The following is a 19866-nucleotide window of genomic DNA, read 5'->3' on the forward strand; positions in this document are numbered from 1 at the left end:
ATTTATGAACAAACTGAGCACATTGTATAACTTGAGTATAGTATTAAATATATAAGTTAAAACATGGCATTTTAAATACTTGGAGTATGTAATCCTTTCAGTCTCATGAGGCTCAAAGCCCTATCTTTGCAGTGGTGTTTAAAAATCATTTTAAAAAATAAAGTGACATCCTATGTTATAGTAAGATTATTTAAATATTGCTATTGCATCTGCTGTAGATGCTTACAATATAGCTAGGGACCCCATATACCTTCTAGTTGATATCCCAAGAGATATTTGAGAAATAATATATTAATTTTTATTAAAAATTTTTCATCCATTTTCTCCATAAAATATAATTTAAATTAGCTTTATTACTTGTGGAATTTCATTTTTCTTAATAAACCAGTTTTCCTGCTGTCTCTAAAAATAAAGGGCGAAGAAATTTTCTCAGTTCTTAGTTGAGAATACCTAAGATGACAGTATCAAATGAAAATGATATATTAGGAGTCAATATACATTTTTTTGTATGCCCTGAAAAAACATTTCCTTTCAGAATTGTATTCTGCTTAGAAAGCAAAAAAATTTTAACTTGTTTTGTATACCTTCTTATTTTGCTTTGTTTTACACAGCTGTATTTTGTAGGGGAACTCTCAGAATAATACAGTTTAGATTAGGATAATACTGTTTAGATTAGGATATCTTAATCTTCAATCTGATGATCATCATTTTTGCATATGAAGAAAAAGAATCTAGGTTAAGTTATATTTCCAAGGTTATACAGAAAATATTAGAATTAATATTTTCATTAAAATATGGTGTACATATCCTGCAAGTCTATCAAAGATACTTGAAAGTATCATCCAAATAGGCTACAATATCAATTTCTGGCCTTATTCTTAACCAGAGATATGTTACTCTCTCACACACACACATAGCCATTCTATCCTTTGAATAATATTCTAAATTGTTTCGGATAACTATTCCTGACTTCACATTGATCACATTCTGTATATAAACTTAAGTTTCATAAACCATTAATAACAATAGATGGTAGTCTGGAAGGAAATACAACAAACTAACTGTTGTCCCTTACTCTATATATTTCATTTTTATTTTTTTATTTTCTACAATATATCTATATAACTTTAGTAATTAGGAAAATAAGTTCTGATTTCTTTAGTAGGATATCCATATTTAGTAGTCAGTGGGTGGGCTTCAAGGGATGATGAAGCTTGTGGAATTTTGAATAGAACTTTTTATGTATGTTTTCAGTGAAAAGTTCAGAGCATTTGCCAGGTTTTCAGAAACAGCTGAGTAACATTGTTAGTGAATGTTTGTGTCTAAGAACAAGCCTTGTTAGACACCCAAGTATGTGACTTATGAAAGAAATTTTTAATGAGTAAACTGATCTGTAACTCCTGATATTTATCCAAGGCTAGTTTATGGTAAGTGACCATTAGCGGTATAGAACAAATCGGAGCCTAACTGCTTTTAGTTTAGAAATTGCATCCTGTCTGTGTCTGTGCTCAAGTGTTGATTGGATTTCTCTACAGAGTAGTTTTTTTTTTTGCTACTTCCTGGTTAGTATGTGTCAGGGACTGCTAAGTAAAAATATTTTGACATGTTATCTCATTTAATGTTCACAGCAGTCATATAGATACTATCAATAGCCTCAATTTATAGAGAAGGAAATTGAAAGCTTGGATTAAGTAACTTTCTCAGGTCACATAGCCATTAAGTGGTGGAACTAGGATTCACATCTAGCTTTCTAAGTGGAACCTGGGACCTCAATTGGTATACAGGTATAGAGAGTAATCCTGGAAAACTTGAAGGATAAGATAAGGGAAAATTTCATATTGTATGAAGATGTGAGTACATAAATTTAATTTCCTTTGAACTTAAGTATTAATAGCAATGGGTCGTCCTCATTATAAAACCATCTTTTAAAGCACTTGCCAAAAAATAAATTTGGCAAGTTGCTTACTATCTAAAATTATTTATTGCATTGTAAAATAATCTCCGTTCAAATTTAACGCTTATAATTATAAGCAAGTATATATGTATTGGAAAAGTTTTAGTACTTATTAGAATCATATTGTACTAAGTGTAACCGTTAAGGAATTAACCCTTTAATGTTTAGGACTTATAAATAGCAAACACCGGAAGCAGTTTAAAAAGCTACTTCAAGCTGCAAATGTTTCTTGGGATGGGGACATGAAACACATGTAAAACCCCTGCTAAGCTACATCACATTTCCCTTTAGTTGTGAATAATTCTATAAAGAAACCTATTTTATGTCAACTTTTAAAACATTTATGCAGCAAAATTTATTTTGGAGGGAAATGGATGTGTTTTATTGAGCACCTACTTTGTGCAGATCCTTTTCGTTGGTTTAATTTTATCCTCAGGTGAGCTCCAAACCTTATAACTTTTTCCCTATTTTTAAGTGTTTATGATAAAGTTCCTGTGTATAAGTATAGCTCAAAGTTAAATCTACAATAATAGTACTGCTTAAAACAAAAACAAGGAAAACTATAAGAATTTTTTTTCTTCAGTTAAATTGAAATAGTTTGCAGATGAAGTATAAACTTGATTGGAAATATACAAACATTATAATAGGTCGTCAAAATATGAGAATCCTGTATTAAAAGTCTTCTTTCAGATAATATATTTGTACCCCAGCTTTTTTAGTAGTAATATATTTACCCTTTCAGAATTAAACTGTGGAAGTTTGGGAAATAGAATAAAAACAGTTACACCTAATCCATGTTTTAACACAATTGCTGTCTCAGTGTTTATATATTCCCGTCTAGACTTTGAGCACAGATGCATGGATATTAAGAGTTGCAATTATGGTTAAGTAGCTTTTAAATAGTATTTTTAGTGTTCCAAATATTTTTTCGTTTGTACAAAGCTAATACTGATAAATATAAGTTTTGAATTTTGGACTGGTATTTCGACATTGTCCTTTCCAGTTTTTCTTCCTACCTCTCTGGTTGTTTCTTCTCAGTCCCCTTGGCAGGCATTTCCTTTCTTTTTGTGCTTTTAAATATTATTGGTGTCCTCAGGATGGTGTCCAGACCTACTTCTCACATTCTTCATTATGCTAAGAGCATATAGATAGCTTTGGATGTCATCTATATGCTGTAGGAAACCATGTATATACACTCAGCACTCTAACTCATTACCTGTGCAATTGTGCTTACGTTCAGATTTCCCTGATTTTTCCTAGTCAGCTTTAATAGCTATCTGATCTTTCATAAACAGTTAATGACAAAGTACTGCCATGTCTACGTCCTGAGTATTTCTTAGCCTGTTCATCTCTCTCATCATCTACGCAGGGCACAATCCTTTCTTAACTGGAATTGCAACAACCTTGTAACCGGCCTTCATTATTTGAGTTTTCTAACATGGCTGACTATACCTCCTGTTCTTTTTACTTGGAACATTTTTGTGTGTGTGTCCTTTTCTTTTCCACCTAACTGTGGCACTTCCTCTACTAAACATTTTTTCCTGACCCTGGATCTTGATTATGTGCTCCCAAAATACTCTCTGTAATCTTGCCCTGCCATAGCATTTATCACACCTCTAACTTGTCTCTCTCTTTCATTAAATTCTAAACTTTGGGATTATGTTTATTTGACAGTGTATTCCCTTAAAACGCATCTGGTAAATGTTGCAGTACATTACAATTGCTTTGGAATGTAGCATCACAAAATTTGGTATCTGGAAAGAATTTTTAAAAAGTATTGTATACAGTTAAAGAGAACAGTCAGATGTTAAAAGCAAATCACCTAACTCCAAAGTCAATATTCTGTGAGTATTTCATGACGTTTAGATTTAGGCTGCTATACTTTACTAATACAAATTATGTAGTTAACGTATTAAGTGTTTACCATGTGTCAGACACTAATGCGTTATCTCACTGAATCCTAGCATCTGGTCCTATTATTATCCTTTGGAGAGGCTGAATAACTTGTGCAAAGTTATATCATAAAAGTGATGGAGTTGGGATTCAAACTTGGGTATAACTCCAGAGCCAAAGCCCTTTTATTTGAAAGCACCTCCGAGTTTATCTTCTGAGTCTAGAATTATAAATCTGCGTCAGAGGGGAATTTAGTGGTCAGTTATTCCAACCACTTGTCTCATACTTGAATCATGTCTACAACATACCTTCCAAGTTGTCATCTAGCCTTTGAACACCTCCAGTGATGTTTATCTTAGCATCCTGGTCTTGTTTCTTTTTCCATTTCATATTTAAACCTTTTATAAACCCTTTCTGTACAGCAGAGAATCTAAAATGTGAAGCAGAAAAATACCTTGCCATCACTTAAAGATTTAGTAAAGAAATTAAGTTCATGTAAAATGTAAGCTGCATTACAGATTCCATGGAAACATTGAACCAAGAATATTCTCTACTTAGTTCTGTTAGTTTTCATAGCTGCTATAATCAAGAATATGGGTTCTAGTTCATGGCCTTAAGTCACTGGTTTTAGTTGTAAAGTTCTTTTTCAAAATGGATAAGGAGGCATTGTTTAACATCTTAGAGATCACAAAGATGCTTCCTCTCTTCATAATTATTGATTCTAGTGATGGTGTAAGGGCTTCATGGGACTCATATGTGCTTTGATCCACCAGTGTAAAAAGAGTGAAGTACATCTGAATTTCTTCAGCATCTGGATCTAGTTCACTTAGAACCTTTACCTATTCATGACACGTGCTTAAAGCCATGACAGTTTGAGTTGTCTTCTTTCTCTGGCCCAACCAAGCCAACAAGCCTTTGGCCTCCTCTTTCCACTTTCAGGATAGCTTTTGGTTTCTTTTACTTCCTCCCTTTAGATTCAGTTTTGCCTATAGAGAATGATATTGGGGAATACCCCATAGATGGATATTTATGAGGTATAATTATACAATTAAATCTTCACTAGACTTACAAAAATATTTTCCCCTAAATCCATGATTCTGATGTAAAATGATCTTTGTCAAGATTTTTATCCAAAAGATCATTGAGTTTTTAAAGTTCACTTTATTTTCCACAAAGTCTACTATGACTTTGTCATCACCATGATCCATACATAGAACTGCTAACTTTCACTGGCATAATTTTGTCAGAAGTAACCTGAAACTCCATAGAGCTCTAACTTTTCTTTTCCTTAAACTTAAACAGTTTCTCTACTGACTTCAGTTGCCTGTGTTGTATAGAAAGTGTTATACTGTCTTCCTTCCCAGTGAGAAACAGCCAGATGAAAGGAACATCCCAGAAGGGTTTATTGGCTTTTTTAAGCCGAGTTTGTCAGGGAGGAAAAAAAAAATTCTAAGGTGGTCTTCCCATTTTCACTGTGTTCCAGTGATACCCTTATTTAGTTTCTAATAGTTTAAGTAGCCGGTTAATTTCTGAACTCTTTTTCCTGGCATAGTAAGCTCAACTTAACGTAAGTTCATGTTGAACTTACAAAATATGATTAGATAATATATTAAATACTGTATGTTTTATCTCATCTTTTTCTTCAATTAAATGTTCAATATCAGTTACATGCAGAGTGTTGCAGTCAGTAGACCCTTGAGATGGACACTGTTCCTGCCCTTTAAGGTTTAATTCACAGGAGAAGAACGTTCAGTGAAAACAACAAAAATAGAATTATTTATGGAAGAGTCAAAGGGATGGGGCCTGTTGGCAAGAAAAGAAGAGAGCAAAGATTGTTGGTAAAGCATCCCATTTCATTTCATTCTTATCTCTAGAGTCTGAATTGATTTAACAAATTTTAAATCATGATGTAAGTCTAGGAGTCATCATAAAAAGGTTTATATAAATTGATGTGTACACACTATTGTAAAGTTCTGTCATTAACCACGTCTATCTTATAGAATTGTTATTGCCTGGAATAATTCAAGGACGTGGATCGAGACTGAAATAAAAAAAAGTAGGGAATTCCCTGGCAGTCCAGTGGTTAGGACTTGGTGCTTTCACTGCTGGGGCCTGGGTTCAGTCCCTGGTTAGGGAACTAAGATCCCGTAAGCCATGTGGCCAAAAAAAAAGAGAGGAGAAAGAAATGAGAAAAAGTAGTTAGCTGTTAAAAACTTTTTGTTACTGAAAATGTGCATATTTGAGTACAATTCTCCTTGAGTTAAAAAAAAACAAAACAAAACACCTTATAACCCTTTAGATTTTATAATACTGCTACTTTATACCTTTCTTTATTGTCCTACACTAGAATTCCTTTTTGAGTTAGGTAATTCTAAAGCAGTGATTCTCAACTAGAGTAAATGTGGTTTAGAAGCAAAACAGCTTTATCCCACTCTTTTGAGTTGGTTTTAGTAACACTTATTGTTGAAATGTGATATAACACTGAAGAAAGGCATGAGATATTTTTAGTTAAACAGTTTTTTGGAAGTTTATATGTTAAACCAATTCATTTATATCTCAGTGGCCTTTGGAAAAATTTCTCACAGTAAGTTAAGATTATATTCTAAACAATGAAATTTCAATATCCTATTGAGGATCAATAAGAATTTTACTAATGTTCAATCCAGAGGAATGCTGTGCTTGATTAATATTGATATAAGTTTAAATTTCACGTTAAACAATTTTATTAGCATATATTTTGCAACTGCATTGAATCTTTACCATTTGATTGAGTACAAGGAAATGAAATAAATTTAAAGCATAACTAGGATTATTTCTTTCTTTGGGTGAGACAAATACAAAGATTGTATACTTACAAAGATGTATGTATACTAATCATAATTTTTATTTGTACCTCAGTGCTTCATTTATAATCCGATACACTGTGATAGTAGACCTTATACAGTGTCAAAATCCAAATTGATCCAAACAATAGAAAGAACAAAAATCTTTTAAGTGTCTGCTATTGTATAATGTCTCACGTAATCCCACAGCAATCCTTTAAGGTAGGTACAACTATGACCCCATTTTACAGATGAGGAAACTGGTTTCGGTTTGTTAATTTGGTAGGATCATCTCATTAGTGGAGTTGGGATTTTAAAACCAGCTCGTCTAATTCTAAAGCCTGTGTTCTTGAACCACTTTATTACTCTTTGAGAATTTAGCCTTTTGCTTAGGCAGTTGCTGAAAGATAAGCTGTCTTACCTCCAGGATGAAGTAGAGAGCAAAAGAGAGTTAAGCCACATGATAGTAAAGTGATAACCTAGACAATTTTAACTTTTTAGGGCATGTCTTCACAACACTTTTCTTATATTTGTTGAAGATGAGCAATTTAATTCTTTGCTCAGTCCCAAACCAACCTAAATTTTTAAAACATCTCAAACGAAAAACATTCATTGATTTCACTGAAAGTAAAATAGACCAGATTTTTTTCCCTGATAGGATATTCTCTTCATTTTATTGAAGAGTAGTGGCCATGCTTGGTGCTGTTCCTTAACAAAGTAACTATCTCTTTTAAAAAAAAAAAACTTCATGATACTTTTACTTTTATTCTTCTGGGTTTATCCCTGTTTTGAAACAGTTCCTTGATAACCTCCATTTTCATTTATTACTCTCCCTGGACTTTGGGGATTAGGAAGGGACATAAAGTGGCAAAGAAAGATTAATTGTTAACCTAGGAACAAAAGCTGGGTTTTAGATAACCCTAATGGCTAATTTTGCTTTGTCAGATACATTGTCGATGAAATTATGTTTTTTCTGTAAAGCTATCTTAAATAATATCACTGCATTTTCAAGAAATGGACATAAACGAAGAGCTTAGCTATAAGATAGAGCAAAAGTTTATCTGTGTGCTCTTCACTGGTATTTGGCATCTGATATTTAAGGGGATAGTCTCATTTTGACTCATTTGGTTAGGCCTCAGGGTGGAAATAGGATGGAGAGGATTTGTTCAACAATAGCTGCTTAGTTAAAAAAAATAGTATGTGGAATGCTTGAGAAAGAAGAGGCAAATGTGAGACCATTCAGCGAAAGAAATAATTAGCTTTCCCAAGAAAGGGTAGTTTCTTCCCATGCCATCTTCTATAACTCTTTACTTGCTAGTCTTCTCCAGTGTTTTGGCCCTTACTTGTCTTCATTCTTTAACCAAGCTCATCTGTCACAATTTGAGCTACCTGCCACATTCTGACAACTCTCAAATCTAGACTCCTCACCAGAAATTACTCTAGAGTTCTAGGTGCCTATTTCTAACAACATTTCCTTATTTCTCAATCTTCTTTATTTCTCCACCATGATCTGTATCCCAGATGTCTCAAAATGCAACAGTCCCAGATGTATCTTAAAATTTCTCATTTTCATCCCAGGTTTCTCTGCCACTCACTCCCCACCCCTCAAAAAATCTAACCATCTTCCTGTGACACATTAACCATCTCCCCACTCCTTGGTTGCTCCGTGCTAACAACTGCAGTCATCCTTGGCATTTTCTTTGTTATAGGTGAGTCTCTTTCATTTATCATCCTTCTGATTTTTCACAGAATCTCTGTGCTTCAGTTATAAAAACTCATTTTCCCTTGCTTAATCCCTGTGACCAGGCATTTGGCAGTGTCCAGCTATCCCTTCTTCCTCTTTACTTGCTTAGGTAACTTTTTTAAGACCTGTCTTGAATGTTACTATCCTCCCTTCTCACTAACCACACCCCTCCGCACACACACAAATGAAACACCACATTTGAGTGGTTACGCTAAGTTTCATAAAAGTCTCCAAAACTAAATGATGAAGGAAAAAAGCCCAGTGAGAATAGCTTGCCTCAGGACACAGCAAATCTGAGGTGAGGCCAAGTTGTAATGTGTATTTGCTAATTCCACATCTCATGATCTTCCCAGTGATGGACACTTTCCAGCTTCTTGTTCTTCCAACCTGTGTTTGTTGAGTAATCCACATGTGCAGAGGAGACAGATTGGAATTTTTTTTTTTCAAGTGTCATCTAGAAAGGTAAATGTTACTGAGATTTAGCTATTAGGAAATGAGAGGCAAAAAGTTTTGTTCAGGATTTATGACCCATTACCTCCGAAGGAATTTGGATTACCTAGCTATATGGATTAGATGTTAATACTAGGCAGCAAGAACATATGGCTAGTTTAGTTTCAGACTGAAAATGAAGAATGAAATTAAGAAATGTTTCCCTAATTGTTTGAGTTTGGTTAAAACAATAGCATTCCAAGTGGGGAAAGCGGGGAGGGTTGGGGGGGAATGAATTGGGAGATTGGGACACCAAATTGTATACTCTAAATATATGCTGTTTATTGTCTGTTAACTGTATCTCAATAAAAGTTCTTAAAAAAAAAAAACAATAGCATTACCCATGCTTATTAAATACCAAGGAATGCTTGGAAAAAAGTCAGTTTTGCCATTAAGCGTAGAGAGTGGCAGTAACTTTGAAGGAACAAAACAAAACAAAAAACCCCAGAGTCAGCGTAGCAGGTGATATATTTAGGACTCAAATTCCACATATACAGTTTTTGAGTCCAAGTATCTATAGCATTCTTTGTTAAATGGCTGCCAGCTTCATGGTAGATTTTTTTGTACAGCCATTAGAACTTTGTCTGGTAGGAGATAGATGCAACTGTTAAAACATAGCCTATGTGGTTAGTGCCATAATTGTAGTGTGGGGCATGACTTACTTCTAACCTCTGGAAGGGTTAGAGAAGGCTTTACAGAAGAGAAAGTATTTGAGCTGAAGTCTGTAAAAGAATGGTAGAGTTCCCACAGAAGTATTTAGAGAGTGAGAAACAGTATGAACAGAGAGAGTAAAGGGTCTTCAAGGAGCTTAGGCTATCCAGTTCAAAAGTTGAGCAGGCATTTGGAATTGAGGGGAGCTGGGCTGGAATAATGTAAAGGTTAGCATTAGAAATCTATTAGTAAACTCGTTCCTGATTTTTTACCCCCACTTTTGCCCACTTGTATGTCATTGCTGAAGAATTCTGAGTTACTTTAGAAATGTTAGATGAATTTAGCTACATAGGTTGTTTTTATAGTAGGCCCACTGCTAAGTGAAAATTTACTCCATGCTTGTTGGTCTCTGAAATGAATTGGAAATTTTAAGAGCTTTAAGTTTTTGTTTTTATTTCCCTTGACATTCTTTTTTATTATGTTTTTCCAGTTTTTTTCATTTTCATACACTTACACCATGAAAATTTCCTTAGGTGGTGAAAGTGCCATTATTTCCTCATGGTGAAAGGGAAAGAATGCCATATTGTTAACCTTTTAAAGGAGAACTGATCTTAACTACAAAATGGCTGTTAAACCTAGTCCTTTCCCTGAAAGGCTTTTTCTTAATCTTTACCCTTTTTCTAACACAGCTGGAGAAATTTGAACTCGTGTTTTTAATGTCTTCGTTCATATGTCTTTGTTCATATTAAGAATTTTTATTAAATTTTTCTCTTCTATTAAAATTTTGTGCTTTGTAGGAAAGATAGTCCTTAAAATCAGTATTGAAAACCATAGATCTTTTACTAAGATTAAAGTATACAGTACCTTAATTACTAAACTGTTTTTTTGTTGTTGTTTTTTTTTTGTTTGTTTTTTAATTTTATTTTTTGTCCACACCGTGTAGCATGTGAGAGCTTAGTTCCCCAACCAGGGATCGAACCCACACACCCTGCATTGGAAGGACAGCGTCTTAACCACTGGACCACCAGGAAAGTGCCATAAATTCTGATGTTTTTAGAAGCTGGTTTACCATCAGCTTCTATCCCAGCAGACTAAAGGAATGGTTTTAGAATATCTAGAAAGAATTTATGGAACTATCAATACATCTACTATATTACTTTTCGGTATAACTATGTTATTAGGTTTTTGTCAGTTATTCTGAACTAGATATCAGTTGGCAAAATTCCTTTCTAATCCCTCTACTTTTTTTTTACTCTCAGGTACCAGTGTACAATCATACACTGTTTAACCAGTCTCCAGAAAGTAAATTAGCCAGGACTATAGTGTCAGATTTTTAATTTGGGCTTAAGCCCCTTGGTTATGTATCCTTCACCCCCTGTAATCATGCTATCATCAATAATTACCTGTTGCTGCTATGTAAACAGTAAAATGAAATCTCATTCAGGAGAGTCTGCTCTAAATGTAATAAGCACTCCAACATTGGGGAAGATGCCACCCTCCTTCTACCCCTTTCTCACACCCTATCTTTTTTCAGTCTGACTCAGAGGAAGGAAATAACTTTTTGTGTTAAACCTTGCCTAATGTTAGTCTAATAAGAAATAACTAGCTAGTGCATAAGCTCATTTATCTTAAGTAGATATGATTCCATGTTCTTATTACATTTAAGTATTTAACTTGAAATAATAGAATATTAAACTTTTTTAGTTTATTACAATGTTTGGACTGTAATGGTAAAATTGCTGTGCTATTTTATTTTCGTATTAGTCTCCAGTTTTTCCAGACTAAATTTTTACATCTTCCATCTTTTTCTGTTTTAACAGAAAAAATTTTTAGTTTGGCTAGATTTTAAGTTGTTTCCTTAGAGTAGCTCTTCAATTAAAAAAACAAACAAAAAACCCTATAATTATATTAGAATTTTACTACCAAATACTAAAATAATTCTGCCAAAATATCATAACTTTGAAGTGTAAAGAGATCTGGAAGTAGAAGGTAAAGTTAATATTAATCTTATCTATACCTTCTTTGAAATTCATTTTTAATGCAACATTGCATAAGTTTATATATAGCCTATTGTATCTTAGATATTTATCAGAGAGACTTTTACTATTTACTTATCAGCATCACTTTGAACAGAAATAACTGTACTGGGAGTTATAAACATTATTTACACCATATTTTTAAGTGTTTTAATTTACCCTAAGCCAAGGAAATAAATTTTATACATCAGAAATATCATTTATATTGATTGTTGTTTTGGATGTTAAATGTAGTACCTAATCTTTCAGAAAGAAATAATTCCAAAAGCAAATGGAGCTGTTGATCTTCTTTCCTCCTTTCTTCCTTTCTTGTTTCCTGTCTGCCATTTCTTCATGTATTGAGTTCACACTGTACAGGGTAATAACTCCTTCATGAGTCATTTTCATTTTGGAATGTGCTTTTCAGTATTCTTCAAAGTGCAGAGAAAGTACTCTTCTATCCCTGTTCCCCTTCTGCCTGCCTTCCCAAACAGATAACCACTTTGTGTGTGTGTCCTTCGAGTCTCTTTATTGTATATACAAGCAAATATAATATATAGTATCTCCCTCTTCACACAAATGATAACATACACACATCTGTAACTTTGAGGATCTTCAACAGAAAAGCATCTTCAGAGGTTTTTTTAGTAGATGGTTAGTATTAAATTGAATGGATGGCTGTACCGTGATTTATTTAACACCTTTCCTATTGCTAATCAGAAGCCTTGCTGTTATAAACAGTGTTGTAATGCGTAGCTTTGTAAATACATTATTTCCTATGTATGTAAAAATATCTACAGGATAAATTCCCACTTGTAGGATTGCTGGCTTGAAGAGTGAATGTGTGTGTGTGTGTCTGTGTGTAAAATTTATTAAATATTTAACCAGGTTGCTCTCTATAAGGGTTATACCATTATAGCACTTTGCACCAGCCCTGTAAGAGAAGGCCCATTTTCCCACAGCCTCACTAACTGTGTATTAAATTTTAATACGTTTGCCAGTCTGTTTTGGGAAATAATGTCACATTATAGTTTTAATCTATATTTTTATTATGAATGAGATGTTGAGTATTTTTTCATGTCTTGTGAATGTTCATGTGAATTCTACCCATTTTTCTGTTTGGGCTTCTTGTCTTACAGATTTCTAGAAGTACTTTATATTTTAGGGAGATTATTAAAGAAGCTTTTTTAAAAAAATAATATTTTATGGCATATAGTTAGAAAGTCCTCTCCCACTCCAAAACAGTAAAGATATTCTTCCTAAATAGGCTTTTTTAAGGTCATTAATAGAGATGAAATGGTTGACTCTGGACAAAGGGGGTCTGAGGTAGGAGAGGGACTTTGATTGGTGCTATACTTTTTTGTGTATACTCTCTGAATTTATTCTTTACCATGTACGTGTATCTTTTTAACAACCTTTATTTTGAGTAATTATACATTAATAAGTTGCAAAAAAAAAAAGTGCAGGGAGGTCTCATGTACCTCTTCACCCACTTCTCCCCCAGTGATGATAACTTGGATGGCTACAGTATAACACCTGAGGCAGGAAATTGACATTGGTACAACCCACAGCTGTGTCCTTTTTTCCTCTTTTTAAATATTCTTTTCTGGTCAGGATTTTGACCTGAAATTAATTAGATGAATGTAAAATATGCTGAGAACATTGGTGAGCAAAGTTTATAGATGCTAAAAACAATTATCAATCTTTATATAAATATTTAGCTGCGTTTTTAGTAGTTCCTTGGTGAAAGCTTTTTTCACAGTAAGATTGGTTACTTAAGAAAATAATAACATTTAGTTTTGAGAGTAGCCATTTTCCCTTTTATCTACAAAAATCATTTATTTTGTGTTACTGATAATAAAAATATCCATGGAGCCTTTTTGTGAGTTTTTTCAATCATGAAATTAAACAGATCATTTTTACATTGGTAGAACTTACGGTTTTATAATTAGAATACATACAGTTTTGAGTTCTTAGCTTAATTTACTGTTAACTTTGTCTAATAGTTTTATTCTTAACCACAGAGCTTTGCATTTGGCCAGAGATTGTCTACATGAATTTTATGTGTTTAGGCTCTTTTGAAAGGAAGATTGTTACTTGCTCTTAAATTGTGTTAAAATGTAAATATTTTTTAAATTCCTCTTACAGAAGGGTGATGGATTTTTTTTTTCTTTTTAACCTTGATAGGCTTGCTGAGCTGTAGATTCATTAGATTTATTTTTTTTGCAATCAGCGACTTACTAATTTCTTTCTTTTAAAAAATAAAACATTCTTAGAGAAGAGGCAAAATGTTGTTACCCAGGTTAAAATTAAAGCGTTTTTAGTACTAATGGTGTTATAGAACTTATTTCAGGGAGGCAAGGGGATGAAGGTTGTAGATGATTTACTGGAAACAGTACTTGATTCCTGAGGACTGGCCTCCAAGAAAGAATATAGCTTCTACTTGTAAGTTTAAGGAGAACTGATTTTACCAGGTTTGGGTAAGGGGGCTTGAACACAGGTATTGATATATGAGATTTGCCAACTCAATCAAATAAGTTCTTATCACAGAACATTTTATTTTGTAATTTGGGGGGTTCCTGTAGTGGATTCTTAAGATATCTTCAGCTTTCTAACAAATCAAAAGAGCATTTTAGTCCTTAGGAGCAGATAGGTAAACTATACTGGTTGCCTGAAGATCACTGAGCAAGTCCCTTTTCCAAGAAGTTACCTCCCTTGTTTTCAGAACTGAACCTCTTCTAGGAAGATGCTAGATAAGATAAATGGCATATTATGAACATAGTTTAATCTTTGGATCCACGCTTATAGTTTGACAACTAACATTTGGTGCTTAGCTAAAGCATTTTTCACTACGTACACAACTCTGTCTTTTAGGTCATTTTAGATAGTTGCTTTCTTGCTTTCATGTTCTTACTGTTATGATAGGAAAAGCATGTGTTTTGACATTGATCAGGTTATGTTTTAATCCTCTCCCTAGGGTTATGTCTGAGTAAGTTACTTGGCTTCAGTTTCCTCAACTGTAAAACGAGAGTGTTGCTCAGGCTTGTAGTAAGAACTCACTAGAGTCATGTGCTGCCATGAAGTGGGCAATCATATGTGTTCTCTTCCTCTACCTTGTTGCTTTGTTAATAAGCATTATTTTTATTTTAAACAGTGGCCATGAGGGCTCTGTCCACATTAATAAAGAAAAAAGTTCGTTTCTCATAAACTTTTCTTAAATGTGACATCAGGTTAGCCTAACTTTGCCCCCACTGGTTTTCATTTTTAGAGAGGAAGGATGGGATGATTTGCAGAGTCACTGAGCTGAGAGCATGAATGAAACAGTTAGCCTGTTAAGAAGGATGCAGAGTGAGAAACTTGTGATGGCACCACAGAGGTTCCTGCCTGGCCTCTTGTCTTCTCAGTGAGCTTGCACGGACTCCAGTGTGATAGGTTGTGATAAGCGTAAGCAGGCCTGGGAAGGAAAGCTGGTGGGGAGCCAGCTGGGAGGAACTAAAACAGGAGCTGTGGAAATCCAGGCTATCTTGCTATACCATGGATACTTTGTTTTACTTTTCTTATCAATGTGGTTGTAATTAACTTTATTTAAACACTAAATTCAAGCTCATTTGGTTCTTTTGGGAACCGCAGTTCCAGTAAGTGAAAATTCATTATGTAAAAAAGTAATATAGTCATTCTTGTCATCTAGTAAATGCTAATCCAGTTATGATTTTATTCTAAAAGAGCGACCCATAATAAACAAAAAGCTTCTTTCTTTTAAAAAATTATCCCGTCTGTAGTTTACCAGAATAGTTACAAAGTCTTAGGAAGCCTTCCCTTAAGGAAGTTCAGTTTGGAAACTGGTTAATCATCCAGTTATGGTGCGGTGAGTGCAGTAAGAAGAAAGGAAATGAGGCCTAATACTGTAGCATTAGGTCAGGGGAGCACATGAAAGAAAATTATTCATTCTCCTTCGGCTGGTCATGCTCATTTTAAAAGAGTGAAAAGCCCAAACCACTATGGTGACTTCGAACATAATAGAAAACGACTTGTTTCCCTCATTGAAACAATATTCTTAAACAATGTTCTGGGATCTTGAAATAGAATACCCTCTTATTTGTTTATATTTAAAACTACCATATTGGTGTATTTATTAAAAATCAGGCTTTTTAAGGCAGTGGTTCTCAAACTTTAGTTTCTTTCAAATCACCTGGAGGAGTTATTAAAATAGACTTTTTGCCTCTCACCTCAAAAATATCTAATTCAATGGGTCTGAGTGGGCCTGAATATTTACATTTCTAACAAGTTCCCGGATGATGCTGATGCTCCTGGTCCTGGGACCACACATTGAGAACTACAGATGTATTCAAACTCAGAAAATTTTAATGGCTACCTAATATGAACCAGTAGTTATTTCTAATCTAATTACTATCATATTGACTCAGTATACATTTGAGCTGCTGTGTGCCAGGCACTGTTCACTTCTTCACAGAGGTGAAGGAGGTAATGCACCTCCCTCAGGGATCTCAGTCTGATAGAGTTAGCAGTGGTAGTATTATTTAAACTCAATCCTCACAGGAGTTTTGTGAATTGGCGTATATAATCCTTATTTTAGGTTAAAAAAGAAAAAAAAAACTGAGTTCTAGAAAGGTTAAATAATTTTCTAGAATTTACAGTGAGTATATGGAGGAGCCAGAATTGCCTGGTTATGCACTATAAAAAGTTTGTGGTGATTTTAGTGGACCACAAAAGGGATGGAATATTTGGTTCTACCTGAGGAAATCAGAAGGCATTGCCGAAGAGATGGCACCAAGCATCTTAAGGAACAAGTAAGAGATAACCAGATGAATTGGAACTGAGCATTTCCAGCTGAGGGAGCAGTTTCTGCAAAGCCATGGAAACCTGAGAGGACATATGTTCCACAGACTGCAAATAGCTATATAAGACCATGACACAATATGCCAGATGGAGTATGAGAGGAAAGGAGACCATAGAAGGCAGAGGTCAAGGTCGTAAATGGTTTTGTATACCAGGCTAAGAAATTTTTAAAGTAGAGTTAGGTTTTTTTTTATTACTCTTCTTTCATCTCTGTAAGCCAGTGGTTCTCAAAAGTATGGTTTGTCAGGCAGCAGAATCAGCATCACCTGGAAATTTATTAGAACTGCAGATTTCTGGGCCCCACCCCAGACCTACTGAATCTGAAACTGAGGTGGAGCCCAGCAATCTGTTTTAACAAAACATCTAGATGATTCTGGTGCATGCTAAAGTTTGAGAACCTCTGCAGCAGATTATAGTATTCTTGATAACAGCCTTCAAAGTGGCCAAAGGTGACTATAGTGATAGTAATTTTATCTGTGACTGATTCGATTCTGTTAAAGTACAATGTTTAACAAAACTGGAATAGTAATACCTTTTAAGGGACACATATCTTCAACATGATTCGTTTATACGTTGCAAACCTGTTCCTCCTTAGCAGTAAAAGAGATCTGAGTCAGGACTAGAGGTTATTATATCAGCAAAGAATAGGATGCTAATTATTGTTCCTTGACTGAGGAAATGGTTTGGAAACTGACTAGGTTTTATTTTAATTATCAAAAAAGAAGAAGAAGAAGAAATCTTATTTTAAGGGTTTGAGATTTATTTGGGTTTTTTTTTGTTTTGTTTGCTCATTAATATGTAAAACTGGTGTTAAGGTTAGCATTTAAGATATTCTATTTAAAACTGATGTGTTAAAAGAATTGAATGTATTTGTCATGAAATGACTAAAACTATTTGTTTTTCCTTGACATAGAAGTAAAAAAATTAAGTATAATCTAGGATTCTCAGGCAAATTCTAATCTAAATGCCTATCGCTATTTTTTTTGCCAAATTATGACCAATATTTGGTAATTTATCCATATGGTGTCTGAGCTTAACTTTACACTAAAGTTTGTATAGTTCTGTAGTTTACAGTTACATGAAGCATACCTTGCTCTCTACAAGCATTTGAAGCCTAACATATATAAGTATTTATTAATGATCTATATATCTTTTCCAGTTATTAGGTGTACAGAAGCCCCTTTTCATCTTACAGCATCTTAACAGCAGCAGCAAGAAGTAAAGTAGATGCTGTAGTTAATGTGGTTAATGCTCAGATAAACAAGCTTCAAGTTTCCATGCATTGATTCAGAGTTTAAAGGGTTTAAAAGTTCAAAGTCCATTGAGGCATTGACACCAACCCCTTCATTTTACAGATGAGAAAACTGAGGTCCAAGGAAGTTAAATAGTTGATTTACTGATGGTCACATAGGTAGTGAGTAGCAGAACCAGGATTATAACCAGATCTACTTAGATTACAATATAAAAGGCACTACTATATCAGACAGGATATTTCTGACCTCAATCTGATAGAACATTGAGGGTCCTCATCATCTAAAGTAAAATAGTCTTCAGATATTTTAGAACCTAAATTTAGCACTAAATAGTAAATGAAGAGTATGCAGTAAAGTTTTGTATAAAGACCTCGTTTTGTATTGATTCAGTAGATTAACGTATCAGATTTATATTTACAAGAAAATCTAATAACTATTCCTTAAAATTTACAAAAACATCAAGAAAAGGATATAGATCCTCACTACATACATGGGAAAATATAAACTGCCAAAGAGGACAATTTTCAGTCCTCTGTGTCATTATCATATAAATGCTAAGGTGATATTTGAACTTGGGATGTACTTATCAGCAAGACTGTTTCCAATTATTTCTAGGAATAATTGGTCTAAACCACATACTTTAGTAGGTGATTTTTGCCAGCTAGTAAACTACAGTCAAAGCATGCAAGCCTGCCAGAATGTTGAGTTCCTTGTTAACCAACCCTGCAAGTACTGTTTGCCCCAAAGCCCTCTGAATCATTTTTACAAGCCAGTTTTTAAAATTTAAAAACCAAATATTAAAATATAAAATCTCGGGGGGGGGGGGAGTCAAGGAAGGGAGGGAATACGGGGATATGTGTATAAAAACAGATGATTGAACCTGGTGTACCCCCAAAAAAATTTAAAAAAATAAAAAAAATAAAAATATATATATAAAATCTATAGAAGAAAAATCTTCATCTGAATTTAATGCAATAAGCAACCACTGGAATTTCTACATGAAAGACAGTTGGAATATATAGGTGGTACATGAAGAGATGTGGAGAGGGTACTACTCATTCAAAACGTATCTTAAGTTCACCAAATTGAGAACTGAGTAGAATTGAGAGAGTTCCTTTTTAAAGTAGCATTTGTATGTCATAGGCAAATTAGAAACATTGAAACTACAAAGGATTTTTGGCAGTCATCTGTTGACTGAGACCCTCATTTTCAAAATGAGAGCTCTGAGTATGAAATTGTGTGAATAGACTAATAATCTGTTTTAAATTACTGGGTTTTTTTTTTGGTTTTAAGTAAAACAGAAGTGTTTTTAATTATTTTAAGACTTGGAGCTTACATTTTTTAGAATAATTTAATGAAATATTCTAATTTTTTCCAGTGCATCTGGGGGAGGTGGTGTAGCCATTGACAACAAAATAGAACAAGCAATGGTAAGTAGAAATTTATAGTCCTCTCATTTCATAGATTGTTGGGTTTTACCAGTTCTAAAAAACAAATACCTAATTCTTTAAACCAAGATGACCAAAGTGTATTTTTTGATAATGAGATTTGGTTGAAAATGCTTGAACTTTGAGAATTTTTAGTCTAGAAATATCAGTGGGACAGATATTTCCCCTACTTGAACATCTTACATTTCATGCCATTTTAGGGGATATACATAATCAACATGGATTTGATCCCCTAAATATCTCAGCATGAAAAATAGAGACAAAGGAGTATTAAAATGAAAACTTCAGCTGGAAATCTTTTCCATCCTTTGGTTATTTACAGTGACTGTTTTACTCAGCTTTAATAAATAGACTTGTTTCTGTTGATTCTGATTCTGATTTCTGCTATTACTATCAATTTTTTGGTTTTCTTAAAGATGATTCTACTCATTATTAAAAATATTTTGATTCAAGTTATTAAAACCATAGGTTATAAATAAAGGCCATTGGTCTCAAGCTTTTTTTTAATTCTAAGGTTTTAAAGTTGGAAATTGCAGGTCACTTTATCTCTTAAAGCAGCACTATAACTAGTTTAATATCAGACAGTTTAATATCCTTTGTTCTCTTTGACATCTGAATATATAGTTTTAAACTTTTTTTTTTAATTCCAAGCTTATGTTAATTGACAATGTAAGGACTAGTATTTTTTTAAATCACTCCAACTTTGAAAAGAAAATCCTGGGCTTGCTGCCCTAGTTGGG

The 19866-nt window shown here is 33.8% G+C and overlaps 1 protein-coding gene across 2 annotated transcripts in view; it reads left to right on the forward strand.

Moving 5' to 3' along the window:
- The window catches only part of TSC22D2 (TSC22 domain family member 2), a 47899-nt gene that overhangs the window by 26122 nt on the left and 1911 nt on the right, over positions 1-19866 (forward strand). For both annotated transcript variants that reach the window (XM_057739552.1, XM_057739553.1), the window contains one exon: positions 19057-19108. In XM_057739552.1, the coding sequence (XP_057595535.1) occupies positions 19057-19108 (52 nt within the window). The remainder of the gene's footprint in view (positions 1-19056; positions 19109-19866) is intronic.

This window comes from Hippopotamus amphibius, chromosome 6 (genome assembly GCF_030028045.1).
Source record: "Hippopotamus amphibius kiboko isolate mHipAmp2 chromosome 6, mHipAmp2.hap2, whole genome shotgun sequence".
Taxonomy (NCBI): Eukaryota; Metazoa; Chordata; class Mammalia; order Artiodactyla; family Hippopotamidae; genus Hippopotamus; species Hippopotamus amphibius.